The sequence below is a fragment of the Bombina bombina genome, chromosome 4 (assembly GCF_027579735.1).
Source record: "Bombina bombina isolate aBomBom1 chromosome 4, aBomBom1.pri, whole genome shotgun sequence".
Taxonomy (NCBI): Eukaryota; Metazoa; Chordata; class Amphibia; order Anura; family Bombinatoridae; genus Bombina; species Bombina bombina.
This window is the reverse complement of record NC_069502.1, coordinates 948,973,059-948,995,473: the sequence shown is the minus strand read 5'-3', so window position 1 is coordinate 948,995,473 and position 22,415 is coordinate 948,973,059. Positions and strand designations below refer to the sequence as shown.

Here is a 22,415-nt window from a genome sequence, read left to right as displayed (position 1 = left end):
AAAGCAAGGAAATTCGTAACAAACTGTCCCAATTCCCCTTTGGGAGCTTTACATGACATCACTAATGCCATTACACATGACTTCACTGTATATATATAAATATGTGTGTGTGTGTGTGTGTGTGTATACAGTTTGTGGACAAATATATATTAAAAAAACACAAACTTTTGTAACAGTATAAGTGATGCCACGAGAGAAATGTGTGGGGTAGACAGGGTGAGGAGGAGTTGTATGCGAGCGACAGGGGATGAGAAGAGGAGGAGGCTGTGTGCAAGGGAGAGGGGAACTGAGAGGGTGAGTAAGGGTTGGCATGTGAGGGACAGTGAGCCAAGAGGATAAACAGGGCTGTGTCTAAAGAAGGGGTGAGAGAAGAGGAGGCGACTATGTGTAACTTCTTTGATTTTATTTGTAAAAATCAGACAAAAATACTTAAACATTAGAAAAATTAACTATTTCAAAAGATACCTTTGATTTTTTCCAGAAAAAATAAAAATAAATTATATATATATATATATATATATATATATCTGTGAGGTACTGAAAATAGAAACTTGAGTTTATACAAAACATTTAAAAAATTGATCAACTCAACAATTTAGCTTTAAACTTGCAAACAACCCACAGTCCTTGGACAGACATTAATATCAATACTTAATTTATTACTTTATTTAAAAAGCTTCTTTATTAGTTAAAAATAAAGAAACAAATAAGCTTAAATGACACTATCACAAAAAAAGAAAGTGAGCGCCACCTAGTGTTCATTTCCAATACTAATACTGAACTAACTACTAATGAGGTACTATAATACTAAGTGATTACTACATTACTGTGGACACAGGAAGCTTCCTTTCTTTATTAATAGGTCTGAGATAACGATTAAGATTAATTAGTGAGAGGTCAAAAGCAAATATTAGATTGTATATTTCTACAATTAAAGATGTAATTGTGAATGCCATGTACTTTAAAGGAACATTATTTTTTATACATACATAGTATGTGAACAAATAAATTACATGTTTAAAAAGATTGTTATAAAAAAATAAACCCCTTTAAAAAATGAATAGTTATTTTGTTAGCACAATTAGAGGCTAAATGTAAATAAGCACTGCACTGATCTAAAAAATCACTGTGCAGTATGCAATTATATCAGAATTATAGTATGTATGATGCAGTCCTGAACAACTTGCAAACCTAAGACAGTAAAACAAATACATGCATTGGTTTGTTTTTTACTGTGCTTAAATATTTTCTGGAGGATTTCATATTGAGATTCAATGTCCCTTTAAGACTACCAGTCCTACAATATCCTGATTAGTCTTGTACAAGAGTGAGTGTGAGTGAGCTTGGAATCATATTGTTTCTTTCTGTCAAGACCAAATCTATTTTGGAGTGGAGATAAAGTGGATTGAATAACAAAAAAAAAAATGTATTCAGAAATAGCAAGTGGAGGGGGGCGGAGCCAGCGCTCAAGCGAGATGGCTGCACCATTGTGAGCTCGGTTAAAAAAGTGAGCTAAATAACGCAATCCTACGACCCTATACAGGCTACACTTTAAAAACCTGCTTTGAACTAGAAGATCGCTGGGAGTCTCCTGGAGAGATATTTTCATGCCGCATTAGGGGAGAGATTTATGCCCTAAAAGCGCAATGGCGCAGGAGGGGAAAAAAACGCCAGTCGCGGTTAGCAGGCAGTTACTACACATAGCTGCAAATACACCGACCACACCCTCTCATGATACCAGGACAATAATATCAGCCCATTACTGTTCATTGAGGGCTCCGGTACGGATGCGCCATAACAACACAGCTGGATCGGCAATATCATGTACCTAACAACGTACAGTGAGTAACTTATGGGACAGAGGGAACCCTTTCCAAAAGAATTTATATGTGGGGGGAAAACAGCCCAAACCTTATTAAACGGGGTGTCTGCATAATATACAACGGCCTGTTTGGAAGTGACATATGTATTGAGAGGCCTACGAGTTGCTACGCAGTTACTAAATGCATAGGCCTTACTCTAGATATGTACCCTCACAGTGATTTGTCATGCTGAGCATGGCATGTCTTAGCAAAAACAACCAATATCAAGAGGCTTGAATGCTATCATCTAGGGGGTGTTAGATACGGACATTTGATTTACAAATATTTACACCAATACCATAACCCCCCTCGGATCATATTAGATCTCTAGGAGTGGATAAAAATACAGTTTGCTTCGTTTACTCTGCACAAAGTTGAGGATTTTCTTTGCTAGATTACTGATGGGAAAAAACACCATGTCTCCAAAAAAAGGTAATATAGGGGACAATTCTATGAAGAAAAAGGCAAATGTAACACCATCAGTAAATAAGTTCTTCAAATGCTTAGATTCCTCACAATTGTCATCATCTGTGAACCCAGAATCCAGAATAAGAAGTGACTCAATGTCATCAGACTCTGAAAACTTGGGACAAGCAGTTACAGTACCTAAAGCCTTATTAGACTCACTCCCTTCAAAGCAAGACTTTACCTCTCTCATACAACAAGTGAAGCAATATATTCGTGATGAAATTGCAGACATCAAGAAAGATCTTACTGAAGTAGGACAAAGAGTGGAAAAGCTGGAAGATACAGCCACTCAGCATACGGTAAAATCTAACTTCTCAGGTAAACTTTCTCAGCAAGATAAAACAATCATACAATTAGAAAACAAGATTGATGATTTATAGAACAGGAGTCCTCGACACAACATCCGGATGAGGGGTATACCAGAGGAGGTGTCACCGCAAGCCCTGGAACCATATGTCCAGGGTCTATTGGCATACTAAATGGATGAGGGCGATGATTCAACCTTTGCCCTCGATAGGGTACATAGGGTGCTTAGAACCAGACCCTCAGAAGACTAACCACCAAGGGATGTGATTGTGTAAGTCACGAGCTACCCGATTAAAGAGTCACTGATGAAAAAGGCAAGATCAAGACATCCAATCAAATAAAAAGGAACAGAGTTACAACTGTTTGAAGATTTATCTACTAGAACCCTTCAAAAAAGAAGAGACTTGAGACCCCTAACAAATAAGCTTCGCCAGCAAAACATCCCATATAGATGGGGCCATCCTTTTAACCTGCAAATACAGTGGAGAGGCAGACATGTTTTATGTGACAACCCAGAAGACATCCCCTCAATTTGCAAAGAATTACACTTAGATCCACACATAACGGATGATAATACTAGGATCCATGCAAACAGACCCCTTCAGAAGGAAACACCACTTCCCCAGAGATCAGAATGGCAAAGGGTATCTTCAAGAAAGAATGATAGACCCTCTTCCAGACAGGCTACAAGGGAATCTGTTACACAAGAAGCTGCCTAGAAATCCTCATAAGTATAACATTTTTGTTTTTTCTCTACCTGCCTAGAGGAATGTTCCTCTATCAATGAAAGTTCCTGCGACTCTCTACTACCACAGAGAATTTTGTGTGAAATAGAGATTTTTTTGATAGAATATAGATAAGAGACTCGGATAGAGAGAACCATGGTTTTATATATGTTAACAGAAGAAGATAGCTATATTTAGCAACATTACAGACTTAAAAATTAGGATATACTATAAGTAATACATGTTTTTGAAGAATAGCTCACTCAGATTGGTTAATACCCCTGTATTTGTGAAGCTATATGCTTCTATTTTATTGTTATATTATTATTGTTATATGCAGTATGTTTTTGTTCATTACTGTTTTTTCTTTTTTGTTCAGCCCTAAGTCTACGAACACTTGCTCTAATGCCGAATTGCCGCTGCCACTCCTCCACAACAAGCCTCTGCTCCTGAACTACCATGACTGCTTAAGGTGATACACCACAATTACACATAATCACTCAGAATGTAAAAGGGTTTAATTGTCCTAATAAAAGGACAATGGCTTTACAAGATCTGCTTAGGAGAGGGGGGAAAATCCTACTGTTAAAGGAGACTCATTTTAAAGCCAATAAGATTCCTAAATATTTCACTACACACTTCCCACAACATTTTCACAGTACTAATCTAAGTAAAAAGGTAACCAGAGTTAGCATACTTATTCACAAAACCATTCCATTCCAAATGTTGAGCTTAGACAAAGATAAAGAAGGGAGATACTTATGTGTTTCAGGCCTGCTTTATGGCAGACCTGTTAAGTTAGTTAACCTCTACGCACCTAACACACATCAAGACTCGTTCATACAAAACACCACCTCCACAACTTTGACAAAAATCAAAGGTCCTTTGATTCTTGGAGGAGACCTCAACACCCCCTAGACCCTTCAATAGATTGTTCCAACAACAAATCTCAACTCTCCTCTAAAGCCAATCTATTTGGAGTAATCTTAAAATTCTTACCCTACACGACACCTGAGGATATTTAAATCCAGGCAGGAGGGACTATACTTTTTTCTCCCATCCTCATAAAAGTTATTCAAGACTAGATTATTTATTCATAGATCATCATGCACTATCTCATATTAAAAAAGCCAATATAAAACATACAACGTGGTCCGATCACTCATTGACGGAGTGTTTTTTACAATGGCCATCTATGTTAGCTAGGCCTTTCTGCTGGAAATTGGATGATACACTTCTAATAAACCCGAAAGACCTGGAAACATTTACAAAACAAATAGACACTTATTTCACAATAAATACTGCCCAAGACACAAGCCCAGTTGTGATATGGGAAGCACATAAGGCCTTCTTGAGAGGCGAGTTCATAAAATCTAGAGCTATCAAACGTAGATTAGCAAGAGAAAAATTTGAATTCTTAGCGCAAGAAATAGCCGATTTAGACTTTCAATGCAAACTAAATTCCAGAGACGTCACTCTCCAAAAAAAACTTGAGGATTAAAGAAGGGAATTTAACTAACTTTTGCAAATTGACACACTAAGAAAGCAGTTATTCATTCAGCAAAAATGTTATGGGAAAGTAATAAAACCGGCAAACAACTAGCCAGAGCTTTAAAGAAACAACAATTAAAATCATATATACATTCTCTTACAACCCATAAGGGAACACGAGTAGAAGACACTAAAAGCATAGCAAAAATATTTAAGCAATTTTATCATAAACTATATAATATACACACAGAAAGACCCTCACAATCCCACAAAGAAGCCTGTGATAGGTACTTACGTGATATTAAACTTCCCACTCTCTCACCTGTAGATGCTAAAACACTAGAAGCCAAAATATCTAATGAAGAAATTTCAATAGCTATTTCTAATATGAAAGCTCACAAGGCCCCGGGCCCAGATGGGTACACTAATCTTTACTATAAGACATTTAAAGCTCAATTAATCCCACACCTAGTGACCTTATTTAACTACATATCTGAACAACATTTATTCCCAGATAATATGCTCCAAGCACATATAACAGTGTTGCCAAAACCGGGTAAAGTTCCGGACACCCCAGCTAACTTCAGGCCCATCTCTTTATTAAATGTAGATCTCAAACTGTATGCTAAAATCTTGGCCACCAGACTAAATACATTTCTACCTTCCTTAATTGACAGTGATCAAGTGGGCTTTATACCACAACGCGAAGCTAAAGACAACATGTGTAAAGTAGTTGCCCTTATAGAACACATTAGACACACAAAACTCCCAACAATACTTCTATCAACAGACGCGGAAAAGGCTTTTGATAGATTAGATTGGACCTTTTTACAAGCCACATTATTAAAATTTGGACTTCCTTCTAAATTTATAATTCAAGTTCTCTCTCTATATTCTAACCCATCTGCACAAGTGCGAATTAACGGAGCCCTTTCTGAACTATTTGAGATACGCAATGGAACTAGGCAAGGGTGCCCATTGTCCCCCCTCCTTTTTGTCTTATCCTTAGAACCCTTAGCAGTTGGAATCAGAAATAACCCTAATATTAATGGAATCCGAGTCCAGGGACAATCGCATAAACTCGCAATGTTCGCTGACAACATTTTACTCACACTAACTTCCCCAATACTCTCTCTTCGAACAACCCAAAGAGAACTTGAGGAATATGGCGCTGTGTCCAATTTCTTAGTTAACCCGAACAAATCGGAATTATATCCTATCAATATCCCTACAGATACCCTCACAACAATAAAAGCTGAAAACCTCTTTCAGATAAACCTTAAAGCTTTAAAATACTTGGGCATTCAGTTAACTTCTAATTTAGAAGAAATGTGCAAAGTAAACTATGTTAAACTATTAACTGAATTCCATAACCTAACTTCCAGATGGTTACCTAGAAACAATATTTCTTGGTTGGGAAGAATAGCAGCAGCAAAGATGACTCTACTTTCTAAAGCGCTATATATTATACAGAACCTCCCGATTACAGGAACCTCCAAAGAGATTAAAACATTGCAAAGGGTAATTAACACATACATATGGCAGAAGAAACAACCCAGGTTACCTAAAACTACAATATACACCCCTAGAGATGGGGGCGGTTTGGGAGTGCCAAATTTATATTGGTACAAACTAGCAATATCTCTTAGCAGGGTAGTGGACTGGTGTAGACAGGGCAGACTAATAAATAAAAAGGTAACCCAATTGGAGTCCCAATTGCTTAATGTTTCACACCTAGGAGGAATCTGTTGGATACCAATACCCCCAGCATTCACCAATATCAAACCCTACTCTATTTTTAATGCCACATGGCCTGAGTGGGTGTCAATCCGTAACAAATTCCCAAAAATTTCTTCCCCTAGGTCACCTCTCACTACACTATTCTGGAATACGGAATTCAAGATAGGTAAAACTTGGACCACTAATACAGTGAATGTCTCATGTGACTTTCAAGACCTAATACCAATACACGACTTAGTGGTGGGGGGTAAATTACACACGAGGGAAGAGCTAGTTGAACTAGGCTACCCTTGCTTTCGATCTTGGCTTCAATACCAACAAATGCGACCCTGTCATGCTGTCATTTCCTGAGACCCCTTACGGCATTTGAAACAAAATGCATTAAAAAAAAAACCTTGGAAAAAGGGACAATATCGTCCATGTATCAACTCCTCATGGAAATATATCTCCCTACCAGGCCTACTTATGTCCAGAAATGGGAAGCAGAACTAAATAAACAGATATCAATAGGTCAATGGAAACTTTGGTCCCAAGCTACAGCAAAATCAGCCCATTCAGCCTTATATTTGGAAACAAACATAAAAGTCCTCACAAGATGGTACTTAACAACACCACACAAATTAACACACGTTTAGAAACGCGAGTAACAAATGTTGGAGAGGCTGTACACAAGAAGGCACAATGTTACATATATGGTGGGACTGCCCTCCACTAAACCAATTTTGGAAAGAGATACACTCGATAATAGGAGAGGTAATAGGCTTCACCCCAAATTTCTCTCCAGAACTTTTCCTTTTCAATAATGTTTTAGACATCAAGTGTAAAATTGGACGCAATATTACGCAAATTATGATTAATGCGGCAAAAAAACTAATTCCCAAATTATGGAAAAACTCGCAAGTGCCCAGCCTTTAAAGTTGGTTTGACCAGGTAGATCTGATTCTGTCAATGGAGAGGCATTACTATTTTATCCTGGGGAAGATGGAATTTTTCTGGGACATCATGCTCCTATGGGAGCAATATAAATATAAATAAGCAAACACCGTATAACTCTAGTTTCTTTTCATCCGAAGCCCTTTAACTTATAATCACCTTGATTCATATACAGACAACTACACTCATTAAAACTACTGATATGTAATAATAATGTTGGCAGCGACTCGGCAATCCTATTATGATTTAACTCCAAGATTTGATATTACATGCATGGGCAATGTAGATTTTAGTTTTTCTTTCCTACCCTTTCCCCAATTCCCCTTTTCTACCCATGCCCCTTAACCCCATCTTCATACTAAATTTATTTCATTATGAGTTGATGCAGTACTATGTAATCATAGGAAAGTTCTAGGTATGTATTTTGTGTGAATTATATCTTATAATCACTTTGGATTTCAATGTCATCTGCTGATGGACTGGAGATAACTTCCAACAGAGTCAAGCCTGTCATTCACAGCTTAATGCTCGGACATTCTGCATGGCTTGGGGAGCCTCCACAATGTTTAAAATGTATTATAATCACATGTACTGTTTTGAATTTTCATTAATAAAAAATAATAAATAAAAAAAAAAAAAAAGAAATAGCAAGTGAAGATGTTCAGCTTTCACTAAATACAGTGACCAACAAAAAGTGCTGATCAAAATGATGTCAAAAGAACAAAAGAAAATAAAAAAGTTAAAGGGATATGACACAGTGCTCCTTTAGTTAAAAAAAAAATAAGTTAAATCAAAGTAAACAGATACAGATTGGGTTAGAAAAAACCCAGCAAACAACTTACTTGTTTTCTCCCCCAAATTGCCAGTGTAGTACCTGCCTGCAGCAAGATAAGATAGCTACATTACAGAACTTTAGTTCTACTGTTATATGATTTTTGCAGCAAAAGTCCTCTACTGAGCATGGGCAATACACTAACTGCAGTAATTATAGGTGTCTCCTAGCAATACTTCAAAGGAAAAGCTGCTCCTTTGCCTTCCTGTAGGGACCACAGCCCCCCTTGTGGGGCTATGACAGGAAGTAATGGACCCTTAAAAAATTAAAATACATTTAAAAAATGTAAAATTCTTTTAAAATGATTAATGATCCACATTATTAATAATCCACTGCTTTGTTTCATTGTAATACAAATACGCAGATTTGTTTATATTCCTTTAAGAATAAGCTGTTTACAAGGAATGCTGTTTACATACTGCAGTATTCTCCAATTTAGTTAATTGGTGCAACTCTAACAAATGCATTTGTATACCAGGACAACTGTCCACAAGAAGAAGAAAAAACAGATAATTTTACTACATAAACAAATGTTAAAAAACTGCAATACATGTTATTTTATTCTTTTATTTGAGACTGAGATTGAGATCTTGGCTAAAAAATTATTTTACCAGGATCTCGTGGGCTGAGATAATTGGGTTGTGACATTGTGGTTAATCATTCTGCCATTACTTAAAGGGCCAATGTTCTCAGGCAAGCAGCTAATAAGAGTTCCTGGGACAGCTTAGAATACAGCGAACCCCCTTTCAAATAGGCTGTGTGGGCTCTCTCTCTCTACCATCCCCCATTGGGACGCTGTTTTCTTTTACTGCTTCTTGTTGATATAGCTTTTCAATATCCAATACTGTACTATTGAAATGTTCAGCATGTGGTGGTTTCAGGCAAAAACATTTTTTTCTTTAAAAGGAGCTACTTTAAAAAAAAAAAAAAAATTACACTCCAGCAGAATGGATCATTGGGAACACATTCAAGTTGAGAACATTTAGATAACCAAAAGGTCTTAAAGGAATAGAAAGGTCAAAAATGAAATGTGCATGGGTGTATTTCATTATTGAATAGAAGCATTTTTACATTTTGATTCGCAAAAATGCTTCTAGTAAAAGCTATTACTGTTTTTCAGTGGCATACGCACATATGCTTTGAGGGCCTGTACACCAGTATTCAAACACCACACCTTCTCAGAGAGTCAGCAGTTGTTTGTATGATACACATTAAGTCCTCACAGACACATTACACTCCATCGCCAGCTCTCTGAGCTTGAGTTTTGGTGCACGAGCCCTCACAGCATACGTGCGTATGCTGCTGTAAAACAGAAATAACTTTTACTAGAAACACTTTTGCTAATGGATGTATATTGAAAAATGTTTTCTATTTTAAATTGAAATATACTATTCACTTTCACATTCCAATTTTGACCTCTCTCTTTTAACTCCAGATATACCATAATGCTGCTTATGTTGATTTAAAAAACACAGTTTACCTTTAGTGGAAGAAACCACTTCTGAATATGTTCAGGACTTCCAAGATTCATCACAGCTCCTCCGAACAACCAGCAAATGACACCACACTAACAAAAATAAAATAAAAAAACACCTTATGTGACATTGCATATTTAATTTATCAATTCATTTCTCTATTAATTTCTACATGGCCAGCACGCTAAATTAAGACTTTAAAAAGCCTAAAGAATAATAATTATTAAATAAAACTTCTTGGGTTAAAGTACATCAGCATACTACAAAAGGCATCAACCGGTGCCCAGCATAGTTATCATAGTAAATATGGCTCCAGTATTCATTTTGCTCCTATGTGCCAGAATAAATGACATAACATACACTCTTAGTGTCTATAAATGAAAAGAGCATATTAAATAACCAATGCTATACTAAATGCATGTTTGTTTTTTATAGGTTTTTTTTGTTTTTAAAGGGAAATGCAACCCTAAAATTTTCTTTCATGAATTAGATAGATAATGCAATTTTAAACAATTTACTAATTTACTTCTACAAGTACAAATCTCCAAATCCTAAATAACAAAATCTAGAATTATTCCAAAACCAGACTCTTATTTTTTTTTAACTAAAATTTTTAGAAATTAAAAAAATTTCCCTGCCAGTAATCACAATTTTTTTTCCCCATGTGTCTTTGGTTTGGTTTTTGTTTTCTAAAATGCAAATGATTGTTTATATTTATTTTAAACTACAACTATTACCTTTCTGATTTCAATACTTTCCACATGGCCCCACCCACTATCCAAACTATTCCGAAATCCAAACTTTTCCAGTGGCAAGGAGTCTGGATAAAGGGTTTTCTTCCTGTATTATCACATTTTCTTAGTTCTCTTGGTATCTTTGTTGAAAAGTAGGAGCATAAGCTCAAAGCATGTATGTGTCTGGAACACTATATGGCAGCAGTTTTCCAAGAATGTAATCCATTTACAAGAGCACTAAATGGCAGCACTATTTCCTACCTAGGTATCTCTTCAACAAAGAATACCATGGGAACAAAGCAAATTTGATAATAGAAGTAAATTGGAAAAAAAAATTAAATTGTATTCTCTGAGGCCCATTTATCAAGCTCCGTACGGAGCTTGAGGGCCCGTGTTTCTGGTGAGAAGTCTAAAGACCGCTGCTCCATAACCCTGTTCGCCTGCTCTGATGAGGCGGACAGGAATCGCCACAATTCAACCCAATTGAGTACGATCGGGTTGATTGACACCTCCCTGCTGGCAGCTGATTGGCCGCGAATCTGCAGGGGGCGGCGTTGCACCAGCAGCTCTTGTGAGCTGCTGGTGCAATGCTAAATACGGAGAGCATATTGCTCTCCGCATTCAGCGATGTCTGTCGGACCTGATCCGCACTGTGGGATCAGGTCCGACAGACACTTGATAATTTGGCCTCTCTGTCTGAATCACAAAAACATAATTTATGCTTACCTGATAAATTTATTTCTCTTGTAGTGTATCCAGTCCACGGATCATCCATTACTTGTGGGATATTCTCCTTCCCAACAGGAAGTTGCAAGAGGATCACCCACAGCAGAGCTGCTATATAGCTCCTCCCCTAACTGTCATATCCAGTCATTTGACCGAAAACAAACAGAGAAAGGAGAAACCATAGGGTGCAGTGGTGACTGTAGTTTAATTAAAATTTAGACCTGCCTTAAAAGGACAGGGCTGGCCGTGGACTGGATACACTACAAGAGAAATACAATGAGCTGCTGACTGAAATTTTTTGATGCGTAGTAAAAGCGCCAAAAAACGGCCCCTCCCCCTCACACACAACAGTGAGAGAGATCAGAAACTGTCAGAAATTAGATCAAGCAACTGCCAAGTGGAAAAATAGTGCCCAAACATTTATTCACTCAGTACCTCAGAAAATGAAAACGATTTTACATTCCAGCAAAAACGTTTAACATAAATTAAGAGTTATTAAAAGCCTGTTGCTAGTCCCTGCAAAATAGGCTAAAAGGTTTTATGTACACAGTGTAATTCCAGTGAAGTACCATTCCCCAGAATACTGAAGTGTAAAAACAGAATTTATGTTTACCTGATAAATTACTTTCTCCAACGGTGTGTCCGGTCCACGGCGTCATCCTTACTTGTGGGATATTCTCTTCCCCAACAGGAAATGGCAAAGAGCCCAGCAAAGCTGGTCACATGATCCCTCCTAGGCTCCGCCTTCCCCAGTCATTCGACCGACGTAAAGGAGGAATATTTGCATAGGAGAAATCATATGATACCGTGGTGACTGTAGTTAAAGAAAATAAATCATCAGACCTGATTAAAAAACCAGGGCGGGCCGTGGACCGGACACACCGTTGGAGAAAGTAATTTATCAGGTAAACATAAATTCTGTTTTCTCCAACATAGGTGTGTCCGGTCCACGGCGTCATCCTTACTTGTGGGAACCAATACCAAAGCTTTAGGACACGGATGATGGGAGGGAGCAAATCAGGTCACCTAGATGGAAGGCACCACGGTTTGCAAAACCTTTCTCCCAAAAATAGCCTCAGAAGAAGCAAAAGTATCAAATTTGTAAAATTTGGTAAAAGTGTGCAGTGAAGACCAAGTCGCTGCCTTACATATCTGATCAACAGAAGCCTCGTTCTTAAAGGCCCATGTGGAAGCCACGGCCCTAGTGGAATGAGCTGTGATTCTTTCAGGAGGCTGCCGTCCGGCAGTCTCATAAGCCAATCTGATGATGCTTTTAAGCCAAAAAGATAGAGAGGTAGAAGTTGCTTTTTGACCTCTCCTTTTACCAGAATAAATAACAAACAAGGAAGATGTTTGTCTGAAATCATTTGTAGCATCTAAATAGAATTTTAGAGCACGGACAACGTCCAAATCGTGTAACAAACGTTCCTTCTATGAAACTGGATTCGGACACAAAGAAGGTACAACTATCTCCTGGTTAATATTTTTGTTGGAAACAACCTTCGGAAGAAAACCAGGCTCAGTACGTAAAAACCACCTTATCTGCATGGACCAGATAGGGCGGAGAACACTGCAGAGCAGATAACTCAGAAACTCTTCTAGCGGAAGAAATTGCAACCTAAAACAAAACTTTCCAAGATAATAACTTAATATCTATGGAATGTAAGGGTTCAAACGGAACCCCTTGAAGAACTGAAAGAACTAGATTAAGACTCCAGGGAAGAGTCAAAGGTCTGTAAACAGGCTTGATTCTAACCAGAGCCTGAACAAACGCTTAAACGTCTGGCACAGCTGCCAGCCTTTTGTGAAGTAAAACAGATAAAGCAGAGATCTGTCCCTTCAGAGAACTCGCAGAAAATCCTTTCTCCAAACCTTCTTGTAGAAAGGAAAGAATCTTAGGAATTTTTATCTTGTTCCATGGGAATCCTTTAGATTCACACCAACAGATATATTTTTTCCATATATTATGGTAAATTTTTCTAGTTACAGGCTTTCTAGCCTGAATAAGATTATCTATTACAGAATCTGAAAACCCACGCTTTGATAAAATCAAGCGTTCAAACTCCAAGCAGTCAGTTGGAGGAAAACCAGATTCGGATGTTCGAAAGGACCCTGAATAAGAAGGTCCTGTCTCAAAGGTAGCTTCCATGGTGGAGCCGATGACACATTCACCAGGTCTGCATACCAAGTCCTGCGTGGCCACACAGGAACTATCAAGGTCACCGAAGCCCTCTCCAGATTGATCCTGGCTACCAGCCTGGGAATGAGAGGAAACGGTGGGAATACATAAGCTAGGTTGAAGATCCAAGGTGCTACTATTGTATCCAATAGAGTCGCCTTGGGATCCCTGGATTTGGACCCGTAACAAGGGACCATGAAGTTCTGACGAGAGGCCATCAGAACCAAGTCTGGAATGCCCCATAATTGAGTTTTTGGGCAAAGATTTCCAGATGGAGTTCCCACTCCCCCGGATGCTCCTCCATCGCCAGGGAACTCCTTGTTACCCCCTGATGGTTGATATATGTAACAGTCGTCATGATGACTGATTGAAACCTTATGAATTTGGCCTTTGCTAGTCGAGGCCAAGCCTTGAGAGCATTGAATATCGCTCTCAGTTCCATTATGTTTATCGGGAGAAGAGAGTCTTCCCGAAACCATAGACCCTGAGTTTTCAGGGGTTCCCAGACCGCGCCCCAGCCCACCAGACTGGCGTCGGTCGTGACAATGACCTATTCTGGTCTGCAGAAGCTCATTCCCTGTGACAGGTTGTCCAGGGTCAGCCACCAACGGAGTGAATCTCTGGTTATTTGATCTACTTGTATCGTCGGAGACAAGTCTGTATAATCCCCATTCCACTGTCTGAGCATGCCCAGGTGCAATGGTCTTAGATGAATTCGTGCAAAATGAACTATGTCCATTGCCGCAACCATCAACCCTATTACTTCCATGGACTGCGCTATGGAAGGAAGAAGAACAGAATGAAGTACCTGACAAGAGCTTAGAAGTTTTGAATTTCTTGCCTCTGTCAGAAAAACCTTCATTTCTAAGGAAACTATTATTGTTCCCAAGAAGGGAACTCTTGTTGACGGGGACAGAGAACTTTTTTCTATGTTCACTTTCCACCTGTGAGATCTGAGAAAGGCTAGGACAATGTCCGTATGAGCCCTTGCTTTTGACAGAGACGACACTTGAATCAGGATGTCGTCCAAGTAAGGTACTACTGCAATGCCCCTTGGTCTTAGCACCGCTAGAAGGGACCCTAGTACCCTTGTGAAAATCCTTGGAGCAGTGGCTAATCCGAATGGAAGTGCCACAGGTAATGCTTGTCCAGAAAGGCGAACCTTAGGAACCGAAAATGTTCCTTGTGGATAGGAATACGTAGGTACGCATCCTTTAAGTCCACCGTGGTCATGAATTGACCTTCCTGGATGGTAGGAAGGATCGTTCGAATGGTTTCCATTTTGAATGATGAAACCCTTAGAAACTTGTTTAGAATCTTGAGATCTAAAATAGGTCTGAATGTTCCCTCTTTTTCGGGAATTATGAACAGGTTGGAGTAAAAACCCATCCCTTGTTCTCCTAATGGAACAGGATGAATCACTCCCATGCTTAACAGGTCTTCTACACAGTGTAAGAATGCCTGTTCGAAGATAATTGAGACCCGTGGAACCTTCCCCTTGGGGGTAGTTCCCTGAATTCCAGGAGATAACCTTGAGAAACTATTTCTAGCGCCCAAGGATCCTGAACATCTCTTGCCCCAGCCTGAGCAAAGAGAGAAAGTCTGCCCCCCACCAGATCCTTCCCAGATCGGGGGCCAACACTTCATGCTGTTTTGGTAGCAGTGGCAGGTGACTTGGCCTGCTTACCCTTGTTCCAGCCTTGCATCGGCCTCCAGGCTGGCTTGGTTTGAGAAGTATTACCCTCTTGCTTAGAGGGTGTAGAATTTGAGGCTGGTCCGTTTCTGCGAAAGGGACGAAAATTTGGCTTCTTTTTAGCCTTAAAAGACCTATCCAGAGGAAGGGCGTGGCCCTTACCCCCAGTGATGTCTGAAATAATCTCTTTCAAGTCAGGGCCAAACAGTGTTTTACCCTTGAAAGGGATGTTAAGCAAAAGCGCTCTGCGCGCCACGATAGCAAACCCTGAATTATTCGCCGCTAATCTAGCTAATTGCAAAGCGGCATCTAAAATAAAAAAGAGTTAGCAAATTTAAGAGCTTGAACTCTGTCCAAAACCTCCTCGTACGAAGATTCTTTATTGAGCGACTTTTCTAGTTCTTCGAACCAGAAACACGCAGCTGTAGTGACAGGAACAATGCATGAAATTGGTTGTAGAAGGTAACCTTGCTGAACAAACATCTTTTTAAGCAAACCCTCTAACCTTTAATCCATAGGATCTTGAAAGCACAACTATCTTCTATAGGAATAGAAGTGCGTTTGTTTAGAGTAGAAACCGCCCCCTCGACCTTGGGGACTGTATGCTATCAGTCCTTTCTGGGGTCGACTATAGGAACTCATTTCTTAAATATAGGGGGAGGACAAAAGGTATGCCGGGCCTTTCCCACTCCTTATTTACTATGTCCGCCACCCGCTTGGGTATAGGAAAAACATCGGGGGGCACCGGAACCTCTAGGAACTTGTCCATCTTACCTAATTTCTCTGGAATGACCAAATTGTCACAATCATCCAGAGTAGATAATACCTCCTTAAGTAGTGCGTGGAGATGTTGAAATTTAAATTTAAAAGTTACAATATCAGGTTCTGCTTGTTGAGAAATTTTCCCTGAATCTGAAATTTCTCCCTCAGACAAAACCTCCCTCCTGGCCCCTTCAGATAGGTGTGAGGGTATGTCAGAACAGATATCATCAGCGTCCTCTTGCTCTTCAGTGTTTAAAACAGAGCAATCACGCTTTCTCTGATAAGTAGGCATTTTGGAAAAAAATGCATGCAATAGAATTATCCATTACAGCCATTAATTGTTGTATGGTAATAAGTATTGGTGCACTAGATGTACTAGGGGCCTCTTGTGTGGGCAAAACTGGTGTAGACACAGAAGGGGATGATGCAGTACCATGCTTACTCCCCTCATTAGAGGAATCATCTTGGGCAATATCATATCTATGGCATTATTATCCCTACTTTGTTTGGACATTATGACACAAATATATCACACATATTTAAATGGGGAGACACATTGGCTTTCATACATATAGAACATCGTTATCTGATGGTTCAGACATGTTAAACAGGCTTAAACTTGTCAACAAAGCACCAAAAACGTTTTACAATAAAACCGTTACTGTCCCTTTAAATTTCAAACTGAACACACTTTATTACTGAATATGTGAAAAAGTATGAAGGAATTGTTCAAATTTCACCAAAATTTCACCACAGTAACTTAAAGCCTTAAAAGTATTGCACACCAAATTTGAAAGCTTTAACCCTTAAAATAACGGAACCGGAGCCGTTTTTACATTTAACCCCTATACAGTCCCAGGTATCTGCTTTGCTGAGACCCAACCAAGCCCAGAGGGGAATACGATACCAAATGATGCCTTCTATAAGCTTTTTCAGTGGTTCTTAGCTCCTCACACATGCATCTGCATGCCATGCTTTCCAAAAACAACTGCGCATTAGAGGCGCGAAAATGAGGCTCTGTCTATGACTAGAAAAGGCCCCCAGTGAAAAAGGTGTCCAATACAGTGCCTGCCGTTTTTATTAAAACAATCCAAGATTTAACAACTATTAAAAGTAATAATCTGCCAAATATACTTAGTAAAGTAATCGTTTTAGCCCAGAAAAATGTCTACCAGTTTTTTAAGCCCTAATGAAGCCCTTTATTCTTTTACTTAAACTAAGAAAATGGCTTACCGGTTCCCATAGGGAAAATGACAGCTTCCAGCATTACCGAGTCTTGTTAGAAATGTGTCATACCTCAAGCAGCAAAAGTCTGCTCACTGTTTCCCCCAACTGAAGTTAATTCCTCTCAACAGTCCTGTGTGGAAACAGCCATCGATTTTAGTAACGGTTGCTAAAATCATTTTCCTCTTACAAACAGAAATCTTCATCTCTTTCCTGTTTCAGAGTAAATAGTACATACCAGCACTATTTTAAAATAACAAACTCTTGATTGAAGAATAAAAACTACATTTAAACACCAAAAAACTCTAAGCCATCTCCGTGGAGATGTTGCCTGTACAACGGCAAAGAGAATGACTGGGGAAGGCGGAGCCTAGGAGGGATCATGTGACCAGCTTTGCTGGGCTCTTTGCCATTTCCTGTTGGGGAAGAGAATATCCCACAAGTAAGGATGACGCCGTGGACCGGACACACCTATGTTGGAGAAATATACATACATGACATTATATCGGTATGGCAGGATTTTCTCATCAATTCCATTGTCAGAAAATAAGAGCTGCTACATACCTCTTTGCAGATTAATCTGCCCGCTGTCCCCTGATCTGAAGTTTACCTCTCCTCAGATGGCCGAGAAACAGCAATATGATCTTAACTACTCCGGCTAAAATCATAGTAAAAAACTCTGGTAGATTCTTCTTCAAACTCTGCCAGAGAGGTAATAACACACTCCGGTGCTATTTTAAAATAATAAACTTTTGATTGAAGATATAAAACTAAGTATAATCACCATAGTCCTCTCACACATCCTATCTAGTCGTTGGGTGCAAGAGAATGACTGGGAGTGACGTAGGGGGGAGGAGCTATATGCAGCTCTGCTGGGTGAATCCTCTTGCACTTCCTGTTGGGGAGGAGTAATATCCCAGAAGTAATGATGACCCGTGGACTGATCACACTTAACAGAAGAAATAAAAATAAAAAAAACTTACTGCTGAGAGAGATATGAGAAGAAAACTTCCATCACTATACTTGCATTGATCATTTTATTCATTGTATAGTCCAGCTATAATATTCACACAGAAAACATTAACTACCAGAGTTGTCCACTGAAAGAGAATTCTGGGAAAATATATGCAAATTATCTGCACATTACCTCAGCTTTTATTTTTTTACTTCAAATATCTTATTTTTCCATGGCAGTGCTGTAATTTTGGTTTTGTGTGTGTGTATGTATGTATGTATGTATGTATGTGTGTGTGTGTATGTGTATGTATGTATATATATAAATATATATATATAAATATATATATATATATATATATATATATATGTTATATATTATATTATATTATATTATATACACACATACACACACGCAAGTCAGAGCCTGTAAAAAAATAGAAACTAGCTAGGCTAAATAATGTGTATGTGCATGAGTGAATTAGCAAATCGGTACATTTATAATATTTTACCATCTCTTGAAATGCACGTTGAACTTGCGGTAGACTCATGGCAAACTTCACTCTTTCAAAAGTCAAGTCTCTTATTTCATCCAGATTCAAGTCATATCTATGAGAAAAATAAAATGAGTAAGATTGTGTTCCCTGCACATCTATGGTAAATTCATTCTTTCATTCCCAACCACATTTACTAATTTACGATAATAAAAAACAATGCTTGATTTCTCATGTTTATTTTTGCTTTTCACAAACCATTTAACAATAGTAAATATTACAGAGTACAGATGTGTCAAGGCTCCATTAACTTGGCATTGCTCATCTATTAAAATAAACACACTTGTGCCGTTCATATAAATAATCTCTGAATTCATTTTGAAAGTGATAAACTAAAGATCCCTTTTCCCCCAGATCTTAACTAATATAATTTCAATGGTCATGAACAAACCATAGCAAATTTAAAATTAAGGCAATTTTCTCAACATGTATAGTTAAAGCAACAGTGCCATTTTTAGCTGTTTATACGTTATCAGTGGCTAACAAATATGGATAAGACTTAAAGGGACATTAAACCAGAAGATTTTCTTTCATGATTCAGATAGAGAATACCATTTTAAACAACATTCCAATATCTTCTATTATCTAATTTGCTTCATTCTTTAGATATCCTTTGTTAAAGAAATAGTAATGCACACAGATGAGCCAATCACATGAGACATCTATGTGCAGCCACCAATAAGAAGCTACCAAGCCTATCTAGATATGCTTTTCAGGAAAGGATTACAAGAGAATGAAGCAAATTAGATAATAGAAGTAAATTAGAAAGTTGTTTAAAATGGTATTCTCTATCTGAATCATGAAAGAAAAATGTGGGGTTTAATGTCCCTTTAAGGAACACAAGAATATTGAGGAGCCAGACGCTTTTTTTTACCAACTAAACAAGGGTGTTTGTATATACATATATGCAGATGAATCCAAAAAGTTAGAAGTAAACATTTTGGATATCCGACTCCCTAATTCCCACAATATGTAAAGTCCTGAACTATATTGAAATTAGAACCTACCTTACTTGAAGATTTGCACACACAGTGTACCATGCAGAATTGGTGTCACACACTAAATATAAAGGGCTAGATTACGAGTGGAGCGCAAAATTGCACTTACGCGAGTGCAATATTAGAGATCCACTCAGTAATACCAGGGTTCTGATGTGAACAAATAAGTAAAAATGATTTAAATGATGGGATTGGGTCAGGGGGGGTTGCCTATGATGCTAGGTACACCCTCCAGCCCACGATCCCAGTTAGGAGGCAGTTATGGCTTCAGTAGAGCCAAGTGGTTAGGATGTTTCATGCAGTCGTAACGGTGCTTAAGCAAAGCACAGTTAGGATGGCATTGAACATCCTAACAATGGGAGGCAGGACCGTCTTTAACACAGGGCAAAAGGGGCAGCTGCCCTGGGCCCAGTCTCTGTTGAGGGGCCCAAGAGTCCTAAAAAAAAAAAAAAAAAAAAAAAATTTTTTTTTTTTTTAGGTTCATACCAGACTGCTGATGTGAGATGGGGAACACACACATTCAGTCCTAATACTGTCACAGTTCAAAGTACTCTGCTTATATTTTTTTTAAAAACTGTGCCAGACCGTGCCGTGTCATGTGACATGCCAAGCTAGTGCCATGTGCTGTTTTAGATGTGCACTGTGCAACACTGAATGGCAAAGCCCTAACTCGGCATCCAGCCACTTCCCACTGCATCAGAAAAGGTCCTACTGGGGTTACCACTGTTACCAGGTAACTGCTCTGGTGGTGGGGATTGTTTCTGGGTAGGGCTGACTGTAGGCGCATGCAGCAGAAAGCTGGAGCGGCAGGCACATGAGGATTTGAGCATCTGTGCAGCTGCATACACTGCTCTCTTCAGTCTAGAGGCTGTGTGTCTCATCTCACACTGTATCCATGCAGCCTTGCACAGACAGCATCCAGTCTACTGGTCCCCTTAGCCCTGCTCTTTCTGCTCTGGCCCTAAGATCAACTAACTGAAGTTTGTTAGGGGAATAGTGCTTTGTAGAAAGGTGTCAGTGGGAAGAATAAGTGAGTGCACAAACGCCCCCTCCCCATGCAGCATTGTCTAGTTCAGGGTGAGAGGGAACTTGTTCCTAGCAAAGAAGCGACATGTGCTGGTGTGGCTGATGTATAGCGTCATGCTGATACTTCACACATTAATGTAAGGTTTATTTTTATAGTATTTATTTTTTCTCTGTCTCAGATTTTACAGCTTCCCATAGTAGTTCTGCTGTTCCAGTCAGTAAACTTATATTTGTCTGCACCTCCATGCTTCCTCCTTTACCTTGCTTTGCTCCTGTTGGCTGCCCTAAATCTCTTTAACCAGCTAACCTCACACTAGAATCACATTCAAAAGAATATTAAATGAATCCACAGTGGAGGAATTTATATATTTATTTACTCGTACTGCTTAGGTCCAGTTTCACATATTGCAATTTTTTTTTTTAAATGATTAGCCCAGCAGTGGATGATCCACCGCTGGGCTAATAATAAAAAAAAAATTGATTTAGTTGTTTTTTGGGATGTTGGGGTGGAGAGCGAAATTGCATGGGGTGGGGGGGGGGCCCAAGAAAATTTTTACCCAGGGTCCAATCAATATTAAAGACGGCCCTGATGGGAGGGGGTTATTATATTTTGAACAGACAACAAAAAGATTGAAGGACAGAATTTCTAAACATAGTATTAGACATAAGGATATAGAGGCACCGATTACCCATTATACAAAATTACTTTAACCCCTTAATGACCGGACCATTTTTCAATTTTCTTACCCTTAATGACAAGGGCTATTTTTACATTTCTGCAGTGTTTGTGTTTAGCTGTAATTTTCCTCTTACTCATTTACTGTACCCACACATATTATATACCGTTTTTCTCGCCATTAAATGGACTTTCTAAAGATACCATTATTTTCATCATGTCTTATAATTTACTAAAAAACAAATAATAAAATATGAGGAAAAAATGGAAAAAAAACACTTTTTCTAACTTTGACCCCCAAAATATGTTACACATCTACAATCATCAAAAAACAGCCATGCTAAATAGTTTCTAAATTTTGTCCTGAGTTTAGAAATACCCAATGTTTACACGTTCTTTGCTTTTTTTGCAATTTATGGGGCAATAAATACAAGTAGCACTTCGCTATTTCCAAACCACTTTTTTTCAAAATTAGCGCTAGTTACATTGGAACCCTGATATCTGTCAGGAATACCTGAATATCCCTTGACATATATATATTTTTTTTTAGAAGACAACCCAAAGTATTGATCTAGGCCCATTTTGGTATATTTCATGCCACCATTTCACCGCCAAATGCGATAAAAAAAAAAAAAAAGTTCACTTTTTCACAAAATTTGTCACAAAATTTAGGTTTCCCACTGAAATTATTTACAAACAGCTTCTGCAATTATGGCACAAATGGTTGTAAATGCTTCTCTGGGATCCCCTTTTTTCAGAAATAGAAGACTTATATGGCTTTGTGGTTGCTTTTTGGTAATTAGAAGGCCGCTAAATGCCGCTGCGCACCACACATGTTTTATGCCCAGGAGTGAAGGGGTTAATTAGGGAGCTTGTAGGGTTAATTTTAGCTTTAGTGTAGTAGACAACCCCAAGTATTGATCTAGGCCCATTTTGGTATATTTTATGCCACCATTTCACCGCCAAATGCGAGCAAATAAAAAAAAAAAAAAAACTTTACATTTTTCACAATTTTAGGTTTCTCACTGAAATTATTTACAAACAGCTTGTGCTATTA

The 22,415-nt window shown here is 38.5% G+C and overlaps 1 protein-coding gene across 1 annotated transcript in view; it reads right to left on the bottom strand.

Annotated features, from left to right (window-relative positions):
• ACOXL (acyl-CoA oxidase like) overlaps positions 1 to 22,415 on the bottom strand; it is a 1,233,832-nt gene that overhangs the window by 1,125,077 nt on the left and 86,340 nt on the right. Inside the window, exons 2-3 of the mRNA XM_053712602.1 lie at positions 18,617 to 18,713; positions 9,838 to 9,924 (exon numbers count right to left, since the gene is read on the bottom strand). Of these exons, the coding sequence (XP_053568577.1) occupies positions 9,838 to 9,924; positions 18,617 to 18,713 (184 nt within the window). The remainder of the gene's footprint in view (positions 1 to 9,837; positions 9,925 to 18,616; positions 18,714 to 22,415) is intronic.